Below are 17,874 nucleotides of genomic sequence, written 5' to 3'. Positions count from 1 at the left end.
TACATGAAATAAGGCAAATTCAAGAATGCACAAAGAATTCATAATCCAACCAAAGCTGAACAACAGAAAAATAATCATACAAGAAGCATAAACTGATGTACTTCTCCCTAAATATTTAGAAAATAGGCTTGCCTCAGTGCACAAAGAAAACACCATTCATGTGTATCCAACACTATAAAATAAGAAAGAAGGGCAAAGTGTGGGGGGAAAGGAGGGGACAGTTTATTGAAAGTTGCAGCTGCATCCACTGAGAGTTCTTTACATCATGGTTACCTAGAACTGTAAATTATACAAATCCTATCAGGAGAGGTAATGGTCTTTTTGGAAACTATTTCTGAAATAGTGAAGGAAAAACTACACACGAGTGCAAATTTTCAGATTGTCACTTGCAACCTCTTAACATTCAGCCATCTACATCCAATTGCTGCTGGAGGCATGCCTGAAACACAGCAGCGTCAATCCGGGGTGAGCAGCTGTAAGGAACCAAGGTGTGATTTTTTTTTTTTTCCCAATGATATGTCTTTTTTTAATATTAAAAAATTCTGTGATGAAAACCTCTATTGCGAAACCGCAATGTTGAGTGGCATGATGAGCGTGAGTGCAGAAACGCAGGCTTCTCTTAGAAGTAGTTCCTGATGTGACGATTTAAAGAACGTAGCAAGGGTTTGTTTTCCAGCATTGTTATTTTTGTAGAAAGAATTTGGAAAGAGGAGAAGGCAAAGGGATGTGGAAAAGGTACTTACAGTAGTTTCTCAAAACAGTTTTCTTTTAGGACCTATGAAAAAGTTACCAAAGTAAAAATGACAATTTTGAATGAAAAACAAGTTTTCTTTTTATAAAAATTACATATATTTTTTTAAAATACAAGATCCTTCTCAATGTTGTTATATCCTGTAGCAACAAGAAATTTGGCTTTTTTTTTTTTTTTTTGCCAGATACTGCAGCTTTCTGTCCAATAAGTCAGTAGCAAATTCCACTAATATTTCAGTTGGATCTTGAACTATTTTTTTTATACCACAAGCTTCTTCTGTTTTATCCTTGAATTAGGAATATACAGCCTTTTTTTTTTTTTTTTTTTTTTTTTGCCCCAGATATTTATGCTGACAAACTAAAACAAAAAGCAGTAGGCTGGACACATTACGGTATCTCAAGTACTTCAGAGGTCAGAGTTCCTTTGAAGCACCCTAACACATCACTTTATGGATCAAGGACAATGTGGCATAATGGAAGTACTTCTCTTAAGACTGTGCAGTAAGACCAGAAGCATCTCTGCTGGGAAATCAAAATGTCATTAGTGGAAACTGCAAATTTAGACCTCCGTGAAGAGGACCGTCATTTGACTCAGTTCTGTTGTAAAATAAGATTTTCCAGTTCATCTGCAGAACGCAATAAAAATGCAGCTGATTCTCGATATCCTGCAACGAGCTGCCTCACAGCACTGATCTCAGTTGGACTCAGCTGGGGTCTGGAGCTTGAACTGCTGGAGGAGCCTGAGCTAGTTGCCAACTGCCTCTTCATGCTGAGATCCGTGGGTCCTAGAAAAAATAATCACAAAATTAACATGAACAATCTTTGTTCTGGTACTTTGAACACGAGCATTAAATTGTGGACTTAACTCACTTACTCTTTTGTGAGAAGCTGCTGATACCTTTAATCAAATACATCAGCTCTCCGAAATACCAAAGAGCAACATGTGAGATGAGTGGCTGAGTATTCTGAGAGTCCTTGTCCAGGCAATCGCCTCTTACTGTGGAAAGTCCATGAAGAAGACCTTCTCCTAACATGTGCTTTTTGGAAAATTCAGTTTTAAGTCTACTTTACCCCGTGTTGTAGAAGTTTCTCCGCAGCAGCGTAAAACGTTGGGACTTATAAATGCTTTGTGTTTGCACCGTTGGTTAACAAATAATTTTAGATTCCACCTACTCAGACTTGGAAACATCCTAGATTGTGAGGCTAATGACTCCAGACTACAAACTCCTCCATTTAGAACAAAGGAAATTTTGGACAGGGGAATTCAATGACATGGTTACAATTCAACTTTTAAGTGGCACAGTAAGGATGTGAATTGCATATTATTTCATTTCAGGCGAATGCTTTTCTTCTATCAGGTTGATTAGTATTTAAAAATATGTATTAAATTAGTAAAAATTAGTATTTAAAAAATTAGACAGCAGTTTTAGAGGGGTGCAAAAAGTAAATGATCAGTACAAACAATCTGCAAAGAAACCAGACCTGGAATAGTGCTTTAGGTATTGCTAAAGATGCTTCTATATTATTTGCATAAAACATTTAGGTGTCAAAATGTTTATTACATATAATTAAACCAAATCAGGTCTGTTGACATTTCGTAAATTTTTAGTTTTTTGTAAATTTTTACTTTAAAACAATTTAGTTAACACAAATGTCTGAATTAAAGATTTTTAAGATGCTTTGCATCAATTCTTGATTAAGGGTTTTTTATGTGTTATTAAGGTTAAGTGTTCATTGTTATAGCAATTACTTAATGAAAAGAACTATAATTATTAAATTTGCAATGAGTAATACATTTAAAAGCCCTGAATAAATATTACTGTGGACATAAGGCAGGCTCAAAAATTGTAGCGATGCTCTAACTTGAAATGATTTAAACAGATTTTTCTTAAAGATAACGTTTCAGATAATGGTGTTCATTTCCTGAACTGAAACAAGGGATGTTATTTTATCCTGTTCGTTCTTCTTGAGGCCTGATGGAGACCGGTCAGGACCCAACCCCCTTCACTCTGTACCCTTAAGGGAGACGAGGACTCCTGTCAGCTAGGTGGCACATGTCCCATGAGATGGGAACAGCTTCACTTGTAATTTAATTAGGACAGAGACAAGACTAGCACACAAGAACTCTGACATTTGAGAGGGACTTATTTCCACTTCTGCCACAGCCTTTCAAAGCCTTGATTTCCTAGCAGGAGTTAGCTTCCATTTGTTCTGCTGTTTACAAAATCCTGCTGCTGACATAGCAAGCTGAAAGGGAGAGATGTGGGGATGTCACACTTGCAAAAAGGAATTAATGAAGAAGTGTGCAAGCAAATCAATAGCAACTAGGTTATTTGGAAAGTTTTGAATGGATTAAGAAAATATCATGACAATGGATTCTGGTTTATGGATGAACCAACTTTAAATTTGATTTTTTGTCCTTTCTATTCAAGAATCCCAGTACCAGTACAAATCTTTTTATAAAAGGAAGTGGAAAGGATTTTTCTCAGTTAGGTAGATATGGCACGTCTAGTTGATCATTATTTTGTTAGAAGTTGTAACATTTTATGATGTTTTTGCTGACAAGCCAAGTGGCTGGTTGACATCTTTAAGTGGAATTGAGAAAGGGTGAGCCTAGGGCTCAGGTTCTTTTTGGGATGAAAAAGATGGTGATTTCATTCTAACACTGCACTTTACAGATTATTCTCTACCTCTGGCTCGGGGGTAAAGGCTTCCCAACTAAGACATGGCTTTCACTTTCTTTCCTATTATTAACATAGGCAAATTCTAGATAGCTCAGTAACACAGAAGCCATTCACACCTTTGTTATTTTTCTGGAAGAAAGTTGACTTCATTATCTTGGTGTCTTTTGGATCAACAGGATCAGGATTAAGTATAATCAAAACTATAAGGAATTCTTTTTGCTGAATATTACTCAAAACGTCAAAGCTAAGAGGTTGAGCAGGGAAGCAAAAAAATTAAAAGTCACAAATGAACAAATTTAGTGACTACTCAAACAGCCTTTCCTTGTTTGTTACTAGTATTCTTACCTGCCTCATTTAGACAATGTCCTACTTCGTTGGGTTAGCGTAACCCAAACAATCAATACAAAGTAAAACTTCAAATCTTATGAAGACACTGGATTTAATGAATTCGAGGAAAATATTTTTGGAGATTTAATCAAATCACAAAGCCACTAAAAAGTATGGTTCTGGAAGAGTGGGACCAGTTAACAAAACAAGCAAAAATAATGACAAAATAGGTATTTCAAGAGAAAATGATTTGAGTATCAAGTGTTAAAGCAAATCAAAAAACTTGACAAGTTTTCAAACCATAATTATGCAGATCTACTTTCTTTATGTTCATTCTGAAAATTTGAGTAAGAGATATTTCATGGTAACAGGCAATGTTAGAAAAATTAAACTCCACCAAAACCAATCTTTGATTTTTTGTTTGTTTAAGGTTTGGAGGCAGATTTAAGTTATAAGTAAATTCTAATTAAAGGAAAATGAATATCTGTAATTCACTTTATTTTTTGATATATTTTTAAATTAAAATATAGTTCACATACAATGTTATATTAGTTTCAGGTGTACAACACAGTGATTCAACAACTCTGTTATGCTAGGTTCTTTTTGTTTTCTTTTTGTTTGTTTCAAGTTTTTATTTAAATTCTAGTTAACATTTGGTGTAATATTAGTTTCAGGAGAATATAACGATTCATCATGTGCATGTAACAACCAGTGCTCATCACAAGTGCCCTCCTTAATACCCATCACCCATTTTTCCCATCCCCTCCCCTTTTCCCCTTCAGCAACCCCCCATTTGTTCTCTATAGTTAAGAGTCTATTTTATGGTTTGCCTCTTTTTTTTTTTTTTCTTTATGTTCATCTGTCTTGTTCCTTAAATTCCACATATGAGTGAACTTGTATGGTATTTCTTTCTCTAACTTATTTCGCTTAGCATAATACACTCTAGCTCCATCCACGTCATTCAAATGGCAAAATTTCATTCTTTTTGATAGCCAAGTAATATTCCACTATCCATCAGTCAATGGACATTTGGACTCTTTCCATAATTTGGCTATTGTTGATAATGCCGCTAAAAACATTGGGGTGCATGTGCCCCTTTGAATCAGTATTTTTGTATTCTTTGGATAAATACTTAGTAGTGCAATTGTTAGGTCAAGGGTAGTTCTATTTTTAACTTTTTGAGGAACCTCCGTACTGTTTTCCAGCTGCACCAGTTTGTATTCCCACCACCAGTGTAAAAGGGTTCCCCTTTCTCTGCATCCTCACCAACATCTGTTGTTTTCTGTGGTGTTAATTTTAGCCATTCTGATCAGTGTGAGGTAGTAGCTCATCATGGCTTTGATTTGTGTTTCCCTGATGATGAGTGAGGTTAAGCATCTTTTCATGCGTCTGTTAGCCATCTGTATGTCCTCTTGGGGAAAAAGTCTATTCATGTCTTCTGCCCATTTTTTAACTGGATTTTTTGGGGGGATGTTGAGTGTTGAGTTTATTAAATTCTTTATAGATTTTGGATACTAACCCTTTACCAGATAGGTCATTTGCAAATATTTTCTCCCATTCTGAAGGTTGCCTTTTCACTAAAATGTAGCTATCATCCGTCACCATACAAATCTATTATAATTCCATTAACTATATTCTGTAAGCTGTACCTTTCATCCCTGTGACTTAGTTATTCCATAACTGGAAGCCTATATCTTCTACTCTCCTTCAACCACTTTGCCATCCCCCATCCCCCTAGCAACCATTAGTTTGTTCTCTGTATTTATGGGTCTGTCTCGCTTTTATTTGTTGTTTTAAGTTCCACAAATAAGTGAAATCATATGGTGTTTGACTTTGTCTAATACCATCCATCCATGGTATTAGAGAAAGTCCATCCATGTGGTCTCAAATGGCAATATCTCATTTTTTTTTTTTTTATGATAGTCCATTACACACATGCCCACAACCACACAGTCCATGCATTTATTTATGGACACTTGGGTTGCTTCCATATCTAGGCTATTGTTAAAAATGCTGCAATAAACATAGAGGTACATATACTTTTTTTCAAATGAGTGTTTCTATTTTCTTTGGGTAACTATCCAGTAGTGAACTGCTGGACCATATGGTATTTCTATTTTTAATTTTTTGAGGAAACTGCATACTATTTTCCATAGTGGCTACATCAAATTACATTCCCACTGGCAGTGCATGAGGAGGGTTTCTTTTTCTACACATCTTCACCAACACTTGTTATTTCTTGTCATTTTGAGTCTAGACATTCTGACAGGTGTGAGGTGATAACCTCATTGTGGTTTTGATTTGCATTTTCCTAATGATTACTAACATCGAGCATCTTCCAATGTGTCTGCTGGCCATCTGTATGTCTTCTTTTGAGAAATGTCTATTCAGGTCCTCTGCCCATTATTTAATCACATCGTTTGGGGGGGTTTTTTGGTATTGAGTGTATAAGTTCTTTACATATTTTGGATATTAACCCCTTATTGGATATATCATTTGCAAATATATTCTCCCAATCAGTAGGTTGTCTTTTCAATTTGTTTGATGGTTCCTTTGCTGCACAAAAGCCTTTCATTTTGGTGTATTCCCAATAGTTTATTTTTGCTTTTGTTTTCCTTGCCTGAGGAGACATATCAAAAAAAAAAAAGTTGCTAAGGCCAATGTCAAAGAGATTACTGCCTATGTTTTCTTCTAGGAGTTTTATGGTTTCAGGTCTCACATTTAGGTCTTGAACCCATTTTGAGTTTATTTCTGTGTATGGTATGAGAAATTGGTTTGGTTTCTTTCTTTTTTGCAAAATGGAGCTGTCCAGTTTTCCCAGCACCATTTATTGAAGAGACTGTCTTTTCCCCACTGTATATTTTTGTCTCCTTTGTCATGGATTAATTGACCATATAAGTGTGGATTTATTTCTGGGCTCTCTATCCAGGTCTATTGATCTATGTGTGTTTTTGTGCCAGTAGCATTCTGTTTTGATTACTATAGCTTTGTAGTATATATTGAAATCTGGGACTGTGAAACCTCTGGCTTTGTTCTTCTTTCTCAAGATTGCTTTGTATATTGGAGGTCTTTGTGGTTCCCTACAAAATTTAGTATTCTAGTTTTGTGAAAAATTCTGTTGGTATTTTGATAGGGATTGAATTAAATCTATAGATTGCTTTGGGTAATATGGACATTTTAACAACATTCTTCCGATCTATGAGCATGAGATACCTTTCCATTTGTGTTGTCTTCAATTTCTCTCATTAGTATTTAATGTTTTCAGAGTACTGTTCTTTAACATCCTGATTAAAGATTCTTTTTACTTCTGCTCTGATCTTAATTATATCATTCTATCTACTATCTTTGAATTTTGTTGGTTCTTTTTCTAATTCATTTAGGCCACAAAGTTAGATTGTTTATTTGAATTTTTTTTTTTTTTTTAGGTAAGCCTGTATCATTGTAACCATGTCTTTTAGAACTGCTTGAAAATGTTGAAACTTTGTGTTTCTACTTTTCTTGTCTCAAGGTATTTTTTAATTTCCTTTGTTGAACCATTGGTTGTTCAGTAGCATATTGTTTAGCTTCCACATGTTTGGATTTTTTTTTCCTACTTGATTTTTAGTTTCATACTGTTATGGTCAGAAAAGAGGGTTGGTATAATTTCAATCTTAAGACTTTTTTATTGCTTAACATGATCTATTCTGGAGAATGTTCCATGTGTACTTAAAGAATGTGAATTCTGTTTTTAGACAGAATATTCTATGTATCTGTTAAGCCCATCTGGTCTAAAGTATCATGTAAAGCCACTTTAAAAAAAAAAATGATTTTCTGTCTGGATCATCTATCATTGATATAAGTGGGGTGTTAAAATTCCCTACTATTTTCATATTACTGTCAATTTTTCCCTTTGTTGATATTTGCTTTTAATATTTAGGTGCTTCTATGTTGGATACATAGGTATTTACAGTTATTACATCTTGTTGAATCAATCCCTTTATCACTGTGTAATGCCCTTCTTTGTCTCTTATTAGTCTTTGTTTTAAGGTCTATTTTGTCTACTTATTTACATGGAATATCTTTTTTCATCCCTTCTCTTTTAGGCTATATGTGTCTTTAGGTCTGATGTTAGTCTCCTGTAGGGAGTATCAAGATGGGTCTTATTTTTTTTTATCCATTTAGCCACTGTGTGTCTTTTGATTGGATCATTTAGGCATTTATATTTAAAGTAATTATCAATAGGCATGTCCTTATTGCCATTTTGTCAATTGTTTTCTGGCTTTTTGCAAATCCTCTGTTCCCTTCTTGCTGTCTTTGTGTTTTGATTTTCTGTAGTGATATGGTTAAATACCAAATTTAGACAAGTATACAATAAGGAAAGATAATTAAAAGCCAGTATCCCTAATGAACATATAGACAAAAATCCTTAACAAAATATAGCAAACCGAATTCAATATATTGAAAGGATCACACAGCATGATCAGGTGGGTTTATTCCAAGGATGCGGGAATGGTTCAGTATCTACAAATCAATCAGTGTGATGTACCACATTAACAAAATGGATATAAAACATATAATCATCTCAACAGATGCAGATAAAATCCAACATATGTTAAAAGCTGTCAACATAGCAGGTATAGAGGGAAAGGTACCTCAAAATAAAGCTGAAAGCTTTTTCTCTAAGACCATGAACAAAACAAAGATGCCCACTCTCACCAATTTTATTCAATATAGTATTGGAAGTGCAATTAGGCAAAAGAAAGAAAAAAGGAAAAAAAAAAAGAAATAAATGCATTCCAATCTGGAAGGGAAGACCTAAAACTGTAAACCCTAAAATTTGTATGGAACCACACAGGACCTCAAATAGCCAAAGTAATCTTGAGATAGGAACAAAGCTGGAGGCAACATCCTCCCTGATTTCAAGCAATATTACCAAAGCTTTAGTAATCAAAATAGTGCGGTATTGACATAAACACATACAGAAACCACTGGAAAAGTAGCCCAGAACTAAACTCACACATATGCGGTCAATTAATTTAGGACAAAAGAGCCAGGAATACACAATAGGGAAAGAACAGTCACTTTTATAAATGGTTCTGGGAAAACCAGATAGCCACATGCAAAAGAATGAAACTGGAACTCTATCTTAAACTATACACAAAAATTAACCCAAAGTAGGTCAACTAGTTTAAGATCTGAACCCATAAAACTCCTAGAAGAAAAAAATAGATGGTACTCTATGACCTCAATCTGGCTATGATATTTTGGATTTGACATTAAAGCAAGGCAACAAAAGTAAAAACAAAACAAAAAAAACACTTGGGACTATAGCAAATTAAAAAGCACTGCACAGCAAAGGAAACCATCAATAAAAGGCAACCTATCAAATGGGAGAAAATATTGACAATCATATATCTGATAAGGGGTTAACATCCGAAACATATACAAGCTTAATACAATTCAATAGCAAAAAAAAAAAAATCTGATTAATAAATGGGCAGCTTTGAATAGACAGTTTTTCAAAGACGACATACAGGTGGCCTGAAATACCTGAAAAGGTGTTCAACATCTCATAATAATCAGGGAAATGCAAGTCAAAGCCACAATGATATATCACTTCACACATGTTAAAATCGCTGTTATAAGATTTCATAAAATTCTGTGGACAAAACTCAAAATTCAATAACTGATAAATATATTAGAAAATATATATTATAGGTCTACTACTAAGAATGAAATTCTTTGGACGGGGATAACATTTTGCTTAACTGGGGTTTCAAATTTATGTTCCCTGTTATTAAAATCAATTGTAAATGTCCATCTGTTAATGTGGATCTGTATAGAGATTTTATGAATTTTATATAGATGTTTCCAAATTGAGTATATTCATCATTTGTAAAGGATTTATAGCCACCTTCTGGATTTTCTAGATACTTACCTAATAACTTGTCAATGCATTGAAGATTAAGTACTTCCAGTTGAAGATTAAACTGGCAGTTCTTCAATTGAACAGTGAAAACTATTTTGAAATATGGGAATTTATTTTCCACATGTATAAAGTCCAAAAAAACATTGCTGAGCCTATAGTATGTGCTCAGTAAATATATCCATTGGAAATGTAGATTTAACTTCTTGTTTTAACTTGGACAGTATGAATTTATAAAGCAGCTTAGCCACTACATGTGATTCAACCAATGTTATCAGCAAAATGGCTTTATCACGGCATAAGCTTCACATATAAAAACTGAATTCATCAAGAATCATTGTCCATTCTGCAGCATAAGCTAATTTCCAAAGCCATTTAGTGTTTGTAATAAAGTTTTAGGGCAGTTCTTGTTCAGAAAAATTTCAATCTTGGCCCTGACCTGAAAAAAATTGTAATAAAAGTTTCCCACAAAGCCATCAAGCTGCTGTGTCTTAGGACAAGTAAGGATTTGGGTTCAAGTAATTCTTGGGTTCTATTTTGGACAAAATCTCACAGAACTGATGATTAAATTCATGAAAACGAAGTTTAACATAGACACTACTGTTCAATATCACATGATAGATTCAAAGGTTTTCCACAATGTACCTAATTCAAGAAATGAATAGTTCAAGAAATAACCGAATGCCTTATATTTTAATAAACTTTGTAAATTTGTCCAAATAAGCCTTTTTCTGCTTCATACACCTTAGATTCCACTTTAGGTTTTACTGAGTTATTTTGTTTTTTACATTGAAAATATTCTCAGCTAAAGGTGTTATACTACTCATAAATACTAAGTCTTCTGTCACTTCAGACTCAACATTGATTACTCAAAAAACCCCAGCAGTATTAATAACATCTCAACTTAAGAGACAAAAGAAGTTTTAATCAGTTGTCTTGTTTTATAGTTGATTATTAATATTGCTGATATCTCAATTTCAGCCCTTCAAGCACTGTTTTTGCCATAATGCTATTAGTCAAGCAAGTTTAATTTCTCTAGACACATTTCTTGCTGCAATCAAACACAATTTAATAAACTCACTATCCATAAGTGAGGTCACTTTCCCTGCTTGACTAATACATGAGCCACTTAGAAACTTACTTTGGTTGCAGGCTTATTTTTATTTTGTATTGTGATCATATGTTTAATAGAAGTATTTTATTGATAATATTTTCATACTTTTCTGTCAAAGGGTGAAAAAAAATATTATTCTTTAGCATCTTGGCTAAATTAGCTAATTACATACAAAGCATCCAGTGCAGCGAGTGGGTAATAGCAGATACACATTACTAAATTCAACATACAAATGAGTTGCAGTTACAATCACAAGTGATTATAATAGAATTTGCCTTTTAATACTGCTCTTGATGATAGGATTATAATGCTATCACAAAATAAGCTGGGGTACTTTCCCCTCCTTTCAATCTGTTTGTCTAAAATGAATATTATTTCATCCTTAAGGTTTTGGTGAAACTCATTTGTAAAACTATCTGGGTATTATTTTTTAGTGCATAGGTTTTTATAATACTGATTCAATGTATTAATCATTGTAAATTCATGAATGTCTTTTTTTGAGTCAATATTTGCCAATTATGTTTTTGTAAAACAGTCTAAATTTTCAAATATACTAGCATAAAGGCATTAATATTTTAATTTTTAAAATCTTTTGTTCATTCTTATTATTTTATACTTGTTCTTGGCTAATCTTGCTAGATATTTTTAAGTCCATTCAAAGATTTTGCTTTTATTGGTCTTCTCTATTGCTTTGTTTTGTTTTGTTTTGTTTAATTTCTCCTTTTCTTGGTTCTGTTTCTAACTTCTTGGGTTAAATGAATAGCTCATTAATTTTCTTTTTCTAACATGTGTGCCAAAATACCACTTTAGTTCCATCCCACAAATTTAATGTGTAGTGTTTTCATCTTCATTAATTATACACATTTCTAAGCACAATGCTATCAGTATATTAATAATCCTTTGGTTGTCACCATTTGCTTAGTCAATATGTCTGAAAGAATGTGTGTCATCAAACATGTCTGGGCAGGTTCTAGATATAGCCAGATTAAATTTTTGTTGTATTTCCAAATCCAAGTGATTTCCTTTTCTATCAGTCAGTCTCTGTTAAAGTCTATGGCTATGCCAATTTCAGTTACCCTGAATGTAAATGGGCTAAGTGCCCAAATCAAAAGACACAGGGTATTAGATTGGATAAAAAAACAAGACCAAAAAAACAAACAAACCAAAAAACAAAAACAAAAGAAAACAAGACCCATCAATATGCTGTCTGCAAGAGACTCATTTTAGACCCTAAGACAGCTCCAGATTGAAAGTGAGGGGGTGGAAAGCCATTTACCATGCTAATGGACACCAAAAGAAAGCTGGGGTGGCAATCCTTATATCAGATAAATTAGATTTTAAACCAAAGACTATAATAAGAGATGAGGAAGGACACTGTATCCTACTTAAAGGGTCTATCCAACAAGAAGATCTAACAATTGTAAATATCTATGCCCCTAACATGGGAGCAGCCAATTATATAAGCCAGTTAATAACAAAAGCAAAGAAACACATTGACAACAATACAATAATAGTAGGGGACTTTAATACCCCCCCTCACTGAAAATGGACAGATCTAAGCAAAAGATCAACAAGAAACTAAAGGCTTTAAATGACACACTAGACCAGATGGACTTCACAGATAATATTCAGAACATTCCATCCCAAAGCAACAGAATACACATTCTTCTCTAGTGCCCATGGGACATTCTCCATCCCCATTCTTGGGATCATTCCCTGCATATATTCGGACCACAATGCTTTGAAACTAGAACTCAAATACATGGAGGCTAAGGAGCATCCTACTAAAGAATGAATGGGTCAACCAGGAAATTAAAGAAGTAAAAAAAAAAATCACGGAAACCAATGAAACTGAAAACACAACTGTTCAAAATCTTTGAGATGCAGCAAAGGCAGTCCTAAGAGGAGAGTATATAGCAATACAAGCCTTTCTCAAGAAACAAGAAAGGTCTCAAGTACACAACCTAACCCTACACCTAAAGGAGCTGGAGAAAGAACAGCAAATCAAGCCTAAATCCAGCAGGAGAAGAGAAATAATAAAGATCAGAGCAAAAATCAATGAAATAGAAACCAAAAGAATAGTAGAACAGATCAACGAAACTAGGAGCTGGTTCTTTGAAAGAATTAATAAGATTGATAAACCCCTGGCCAGACTTACCCAAAAGAAAAATGACCCAAATAAATAAAATCATGAATGAAAGAGGAGAGATCACAACCAACACCAAAGAAATACAAACAATTATAAGAACATATTATGAGCAACCCTATGCCAGCAAATTAGACAATCTGGGAGAAATGGATGCATTCCTAGAGAAGTATAAATTACCAAAACTGAACCAGGAAGAAATAGAAAACCTGAACAGACCCATAACTAGTAAGGAAATTGAAGCAGTAATCAAAAAACTCCCAACAAACAAGAGCTCAGAGCCAGATGGCTTCCCAGGGGCATTCTACCAAACATTCAAAGAAGAATTAATACCTATTCTTCTGAAACTGTTCCAGAAAATAGAAAAGGAAGGAAAATTTCCAAACTCATTTTATGAGACCAGCATTACTTTGATAACCAAACCAGACAAAGACCCCATCAAAAAGGAGAATTACAGACAAATATCCATGATGAACATGGATGCAAAAATTCTCACCAAAATACTAGCCAATACAACCAAGTGGGATTTATTCCTGGGCTGCAAGTTTGGTTCAATATCTGCAAATCAATCAATGTGATACAATACATTAATAAAGAACAAGAACCATATGATCCTCTCAATAGATGCAGAAAAAGCATTTGACAAAGTACAGCATCCTTTCTTGATTAAAACTCTTCAGAGGGTAGGGGTAGAGGGTACATACGTCACCATCATAAAAGTCATCTATGAAAAACCCACAGCAAATATCATTCTCAATGGGGAAAAACTGAGAGGTTTCCCCTTAAGGTCAGGAACATGGCAGGGATGTCCACTATCACCACTGCTATTCAACATAGTGCTAGAAGTCCTAGCCTCAGCAATCAGACAACAAAAAGAAATAAAAGCATCCAAATTGGCAAAGAAGAAGTCAAACTCTCACTCTTTGCAGATGACATGATACGTGATGTGGAAAACCCAAAAGCCTCCACCCCAAAACTGCTAGAACTCATACAGGAATTCAGTAAATTGGCAGGATATAAAATCAATGCACAGAAATCAGCTGCATTTCTATACACCAACAACAAGAGAGAAGAAAGAGAAATTAAGGAGTCGATCCCATTTACAATTGCACCCAAAACCATAAGATACCTACGAATAAATCTAACGAAAGAGGCAAAGAATCTGTACTCAGAAAACTATAAAATACTCATGAAAGAAACTGAGGAAGACACAAAGAAATGGAAAAATGTTCCATGCTCATGGATTGGAAGAACAAATATTGTGAAGATGTCAATGCTACGTGGAGTAATCTACACATTTAATGCAATCCCTATCAAAATAGCATCTACTTTTTTCAAAGAAATGGAACAAATAATCCTAAAATTTGTATGGAACCAGAAAAGAGCCCAAATAGCCAGAGGAATGTTGAAAAAGAAAAGCAAAGCTGGTGGCATCACAATTCCAGACTTCCAGCTCTATTACAAAGCTGTCATCATCAAGACAGTATGGTACTGGCACAAAAACAGACACATAGATCAATGGAACAGAACAGAGAGCCCAGAAATGGACCCTCAACTCTATGGTCAACTAATCTTTGACAAAGCAGGAAAGAATGTCCAACGGAAAAAAGACAGTCTCTTCAACAAATGGTGTTGGGAAAATTGGACAGCCACATGCAGAAGAATGAAACTGGACCATTTCCTTACCCCCCACACAAAAATAGACTCAAAATGGATGAAAGACCTAAGTGTGAGACAAGAATCCATCAAAATCCAACACAGGCAGCAACCTCTTTGACCTCAGCCACAGCAACTTCTTCCTAGACACATTGCCAGAGGCAAGGGAAGCAAGGGCAAAAAATGAACTATTGGGACTTCATTGAGATAAAAAGCTTTTGCACAGCAAAGGAAACAGTCAACAAAACCAAAAGACAACTGACAGAATGGGAGAAGATATTTGCAAATGACATATCAGATAAAGGGCTAGTATCCAAAATCTATAAAGAACTTATCAAACTCAACACCCAAAGAACAAATAATCCAAGAAATGGGCAGAAGACATGAACAGACATTTCTGCAAAGAAGACATCCAAATGGCCAACAGACACATGAAAAAGTGCTCAACATCGTTCGGCATCAGGGAAATCCAAATCAAAACCTCAATGAGATACCACCTCACACTAGTCTGAATGGCTAAAAGTAATAAGTCAGCAAACGACAGATGTTGGCGAGGATGCAGAGAAAGGAGAACCCTCCTACACTGTTGGTGGAATGCAAGCTGGTGCAGCCACTCTGGAAAACAGTATGGAGGTTCTTCAAAAAGTTGAAAATAGAGCTACCCTATGACCCAGCAATTGCACTACTGGGTATTTACCCCAAAGATACAAATGTAGGGATCCGAAGGGGTATGTGCACCCCGATGTTTATAGCAGCAATGTCCACAATAGCCAAACTGTGGAAAGAGCCATGATGTCCATCAACAGATGAATGGATAAAGAAGATGTGATATATATATACACACACACACACACACACACACACACACACAATGGAATATTATGCAGCCATCAAATAAATGAAATCTTGCCATTTGCAACGACATGGATGGAACTAGAGGGTATTATGCTAAGCAAAATAAGTCAATAAGAGAAAGACAAGTATAATATGATCTCACTGATATGAGGAATTTGAGAAACAAGACAGAGGATCATAGGGCAAGGGAGGAAAAAATGAAAAGATGAAACCAGAAAGGGAGACAAAGCATAAGAGACCCTTAATCTCAGGAAACAAACTGAGGGTTGCTGGAGTGGTGCGGGGGTGGGAGGGATGGGGTGGCTGGGTGATGGACATTGGGGAGGGTATGTGCTATGGTGAGCGCTGTGAATTATGTAAGACTGATGAATCACAGACCTGTACCTCTGAAACAAATAATACATTCTTTGTTAAAAAAAATAAGATAGTAGGAAGGGAAAAATGAAGGAAAAATCAGAGGGGAGGATGAATCATGAGAGTCTATGGACTCTGAGAAACAAACTGAGGGTTTTAGAGGGGAAGGGGGTGGGGGGGGGGATATGTTAGCCCGGTGATGAGTATTGAGGAGGGCATGTATTGCATGGAGTACTGGGTGTTATACGCCTACAATGAATCATGGAACTCTACATCAAAAACTAATGATGTATGGTGACTAACATAATAAAATTAAAAAAATATATTTTTCAGAACCACACACACACAAAAGTCTATGGCTATGCCAATTTCTTCTTGTAATTTTGTTAATTTTTAAAATTTATTTTAAGGTTATATTATTGGGGCACATAGTTTCTAGACAATTTTGACTCTGAACTGTTCCCTGCATTATTAGGTAATAAATCTAAAGCTTTTGCCTTAAAGCCAATTTTTCACTTATTACATGTGTGAGTGTACACACACACACACACACACACATAATATATATATATTTCCTTTAAATATTTTTGCAAGATTGTGTTTTGTATGGGTCTTTTCTACCAAAATGAAACCACTTTTTATTTATGCATCTACCTAAGAATTTGTCCTTTAACAAATAGTGGATTACCACAAAACAAGATATGATGTGTTAATATAAGGTCTGGGATCACTCCATCTTCAGGGGACTTACCCTTTGATTAGGAAAGAATGTCAGATGCTACAGTTCAGTGAGAACTGTTTGTCTCTTCTGAAGTCTATGTCAAACTCAAGCCATTTTCAACTCATTCAGGTCTACTGTAAGCCTAAGAGATTGGGCTGTTAAGTACTTAACTCCTCTTGACCTCATCAAATTTATCCTTTTCTACTTAATAAACACTGATTAATCAACATTAGGTTACCAAGGAACAGGGTATTTATCCATAAAATACGCACCAAATTGCTGAGATACATACTCTACAGACAACTAAGAAAATACAAAAAGCAAGATATTTATCACTGTCAAGTAGCTGTTTAAGGCATTATGCAAGGGAGAAGAGAGGAGTACATGAATCACCCCATTCTGTCCCTAAATTATAAGTCTACTTTCTACCAAAACTAAGAATCAGCACTGACAGCGATTACAGGTTGAATTAGATCTTCCATAATATACTTCCATGCTGATTTGAAGGCAATTTTGATTGTTTACTTTAGACTGTAATTGTTGATATCCCATACATTACAAAAAATTACATATGATTGTCCTGAGACAAATCTGTATTTCAAAATGTGTATCTCTTAGATCTACTTTTAAAAATTCATCTATTAAATATTTCCTTTACCAGGTCTTCCTGTATTTAATCTTTTTTTCCCATTGTCTTAATCCATTTGTTTTATTTCATTTTTCTCATCCAAATGTACCTTGTTAAACAAAAAGTAAAATTGCAGTTGAAGAGTTTTTCTACACAATTTGAAAAGACTCCATTGTTTCCCCCATTAGGAAGGCCAGTCTTTCCTCTAGTTAGATTTGCTAACTGCTGGCACCCAGCTCTGTAAACTGCCTTACGTTCTTCATTGTGTGGCATTTCCACTTGAGCTTCAAATTCAACATTTTGTAGAGACCTAACTAATTCTGATGAACTGTAGGAAGACTTGGCAGTGTGAGTCACTGTCCAAGCAGAGTCAGAAATTTGTGAGGGAAACAACTCAGCATGCTTGTTTTGTGCCTAGCTTTGGCTTGTGGGAAAGGACACAAACATTAGAGTTTTTGTTTTTGTTTTGTTTTTTAACTTCAGATGAATCGAACATACTACATGAGGGTATAATGAATTATTGTACTACTTGAGTTTATGCATTTTCATACATGTTTACTTTTTTTCAAGGAACAGGAAGCAATCCTCCCCCCAAAATAAGCCCAGAACATCCATTTATTATTTTTCAGAGCTGAGACCAAAAATATCTTAATTGCTTCGAGTACTGGGTTCTGCCTCCACCCACCCCATGATTAAAGTTTTAGCTTTCCTTTTTTTAAAAAAGAGTATTTATT

The 17,874-nt window shown here is 34.9% G+C and overlaps 1 protein-coding gene across 9 annotated transcripts in view; it reads right to left on the bottom strand.

The window, feature by feature from the left end:
* Positions 1-1,341: 1,341 nt before the first annotated feature.
* NOL4 (nucleolar protein 4) overlaps positions 1,342-17,874 on the bottom strand; it is a 410,691-nt gene continuing 394,158 nt past the window's right edge. For 7 of the 9 annotated variants that reach the window (XM_078060459.1, XM_078060452.1, XM_078060453.1 and 4 more), the window contains one exon: positions 1,342-1,535. In XM_078060459.1, coding sequence (XP_077916585.1) covers positions 1,342-1,535 — 194 coding nt within the window. The remainder of the gene's footprint in view (positions 1,536-17,874) is intronic. The other 2 variants (XR_013443339.1, XM_078060455.1) reach the window with 2 other exon arrangements.

Source organism: Halichoerus grypus, chromosome 13 (assembly GCF_964656455.1).
Source record: "Halichoerus grypus chromosome 13, mHalGry1.hap1.1, whole genome shotgun sequence".
In the NCBI taxonomy this organism is placed as follows: Eukaryota; Metazoa; Chordata; class Mammalia; order Carnivora; family Phocidae; genus Halichoerus; species Halichoerus grypus.
This window is presented reverse-complemented; position numbering and strand designations above follow the sequence as displayed.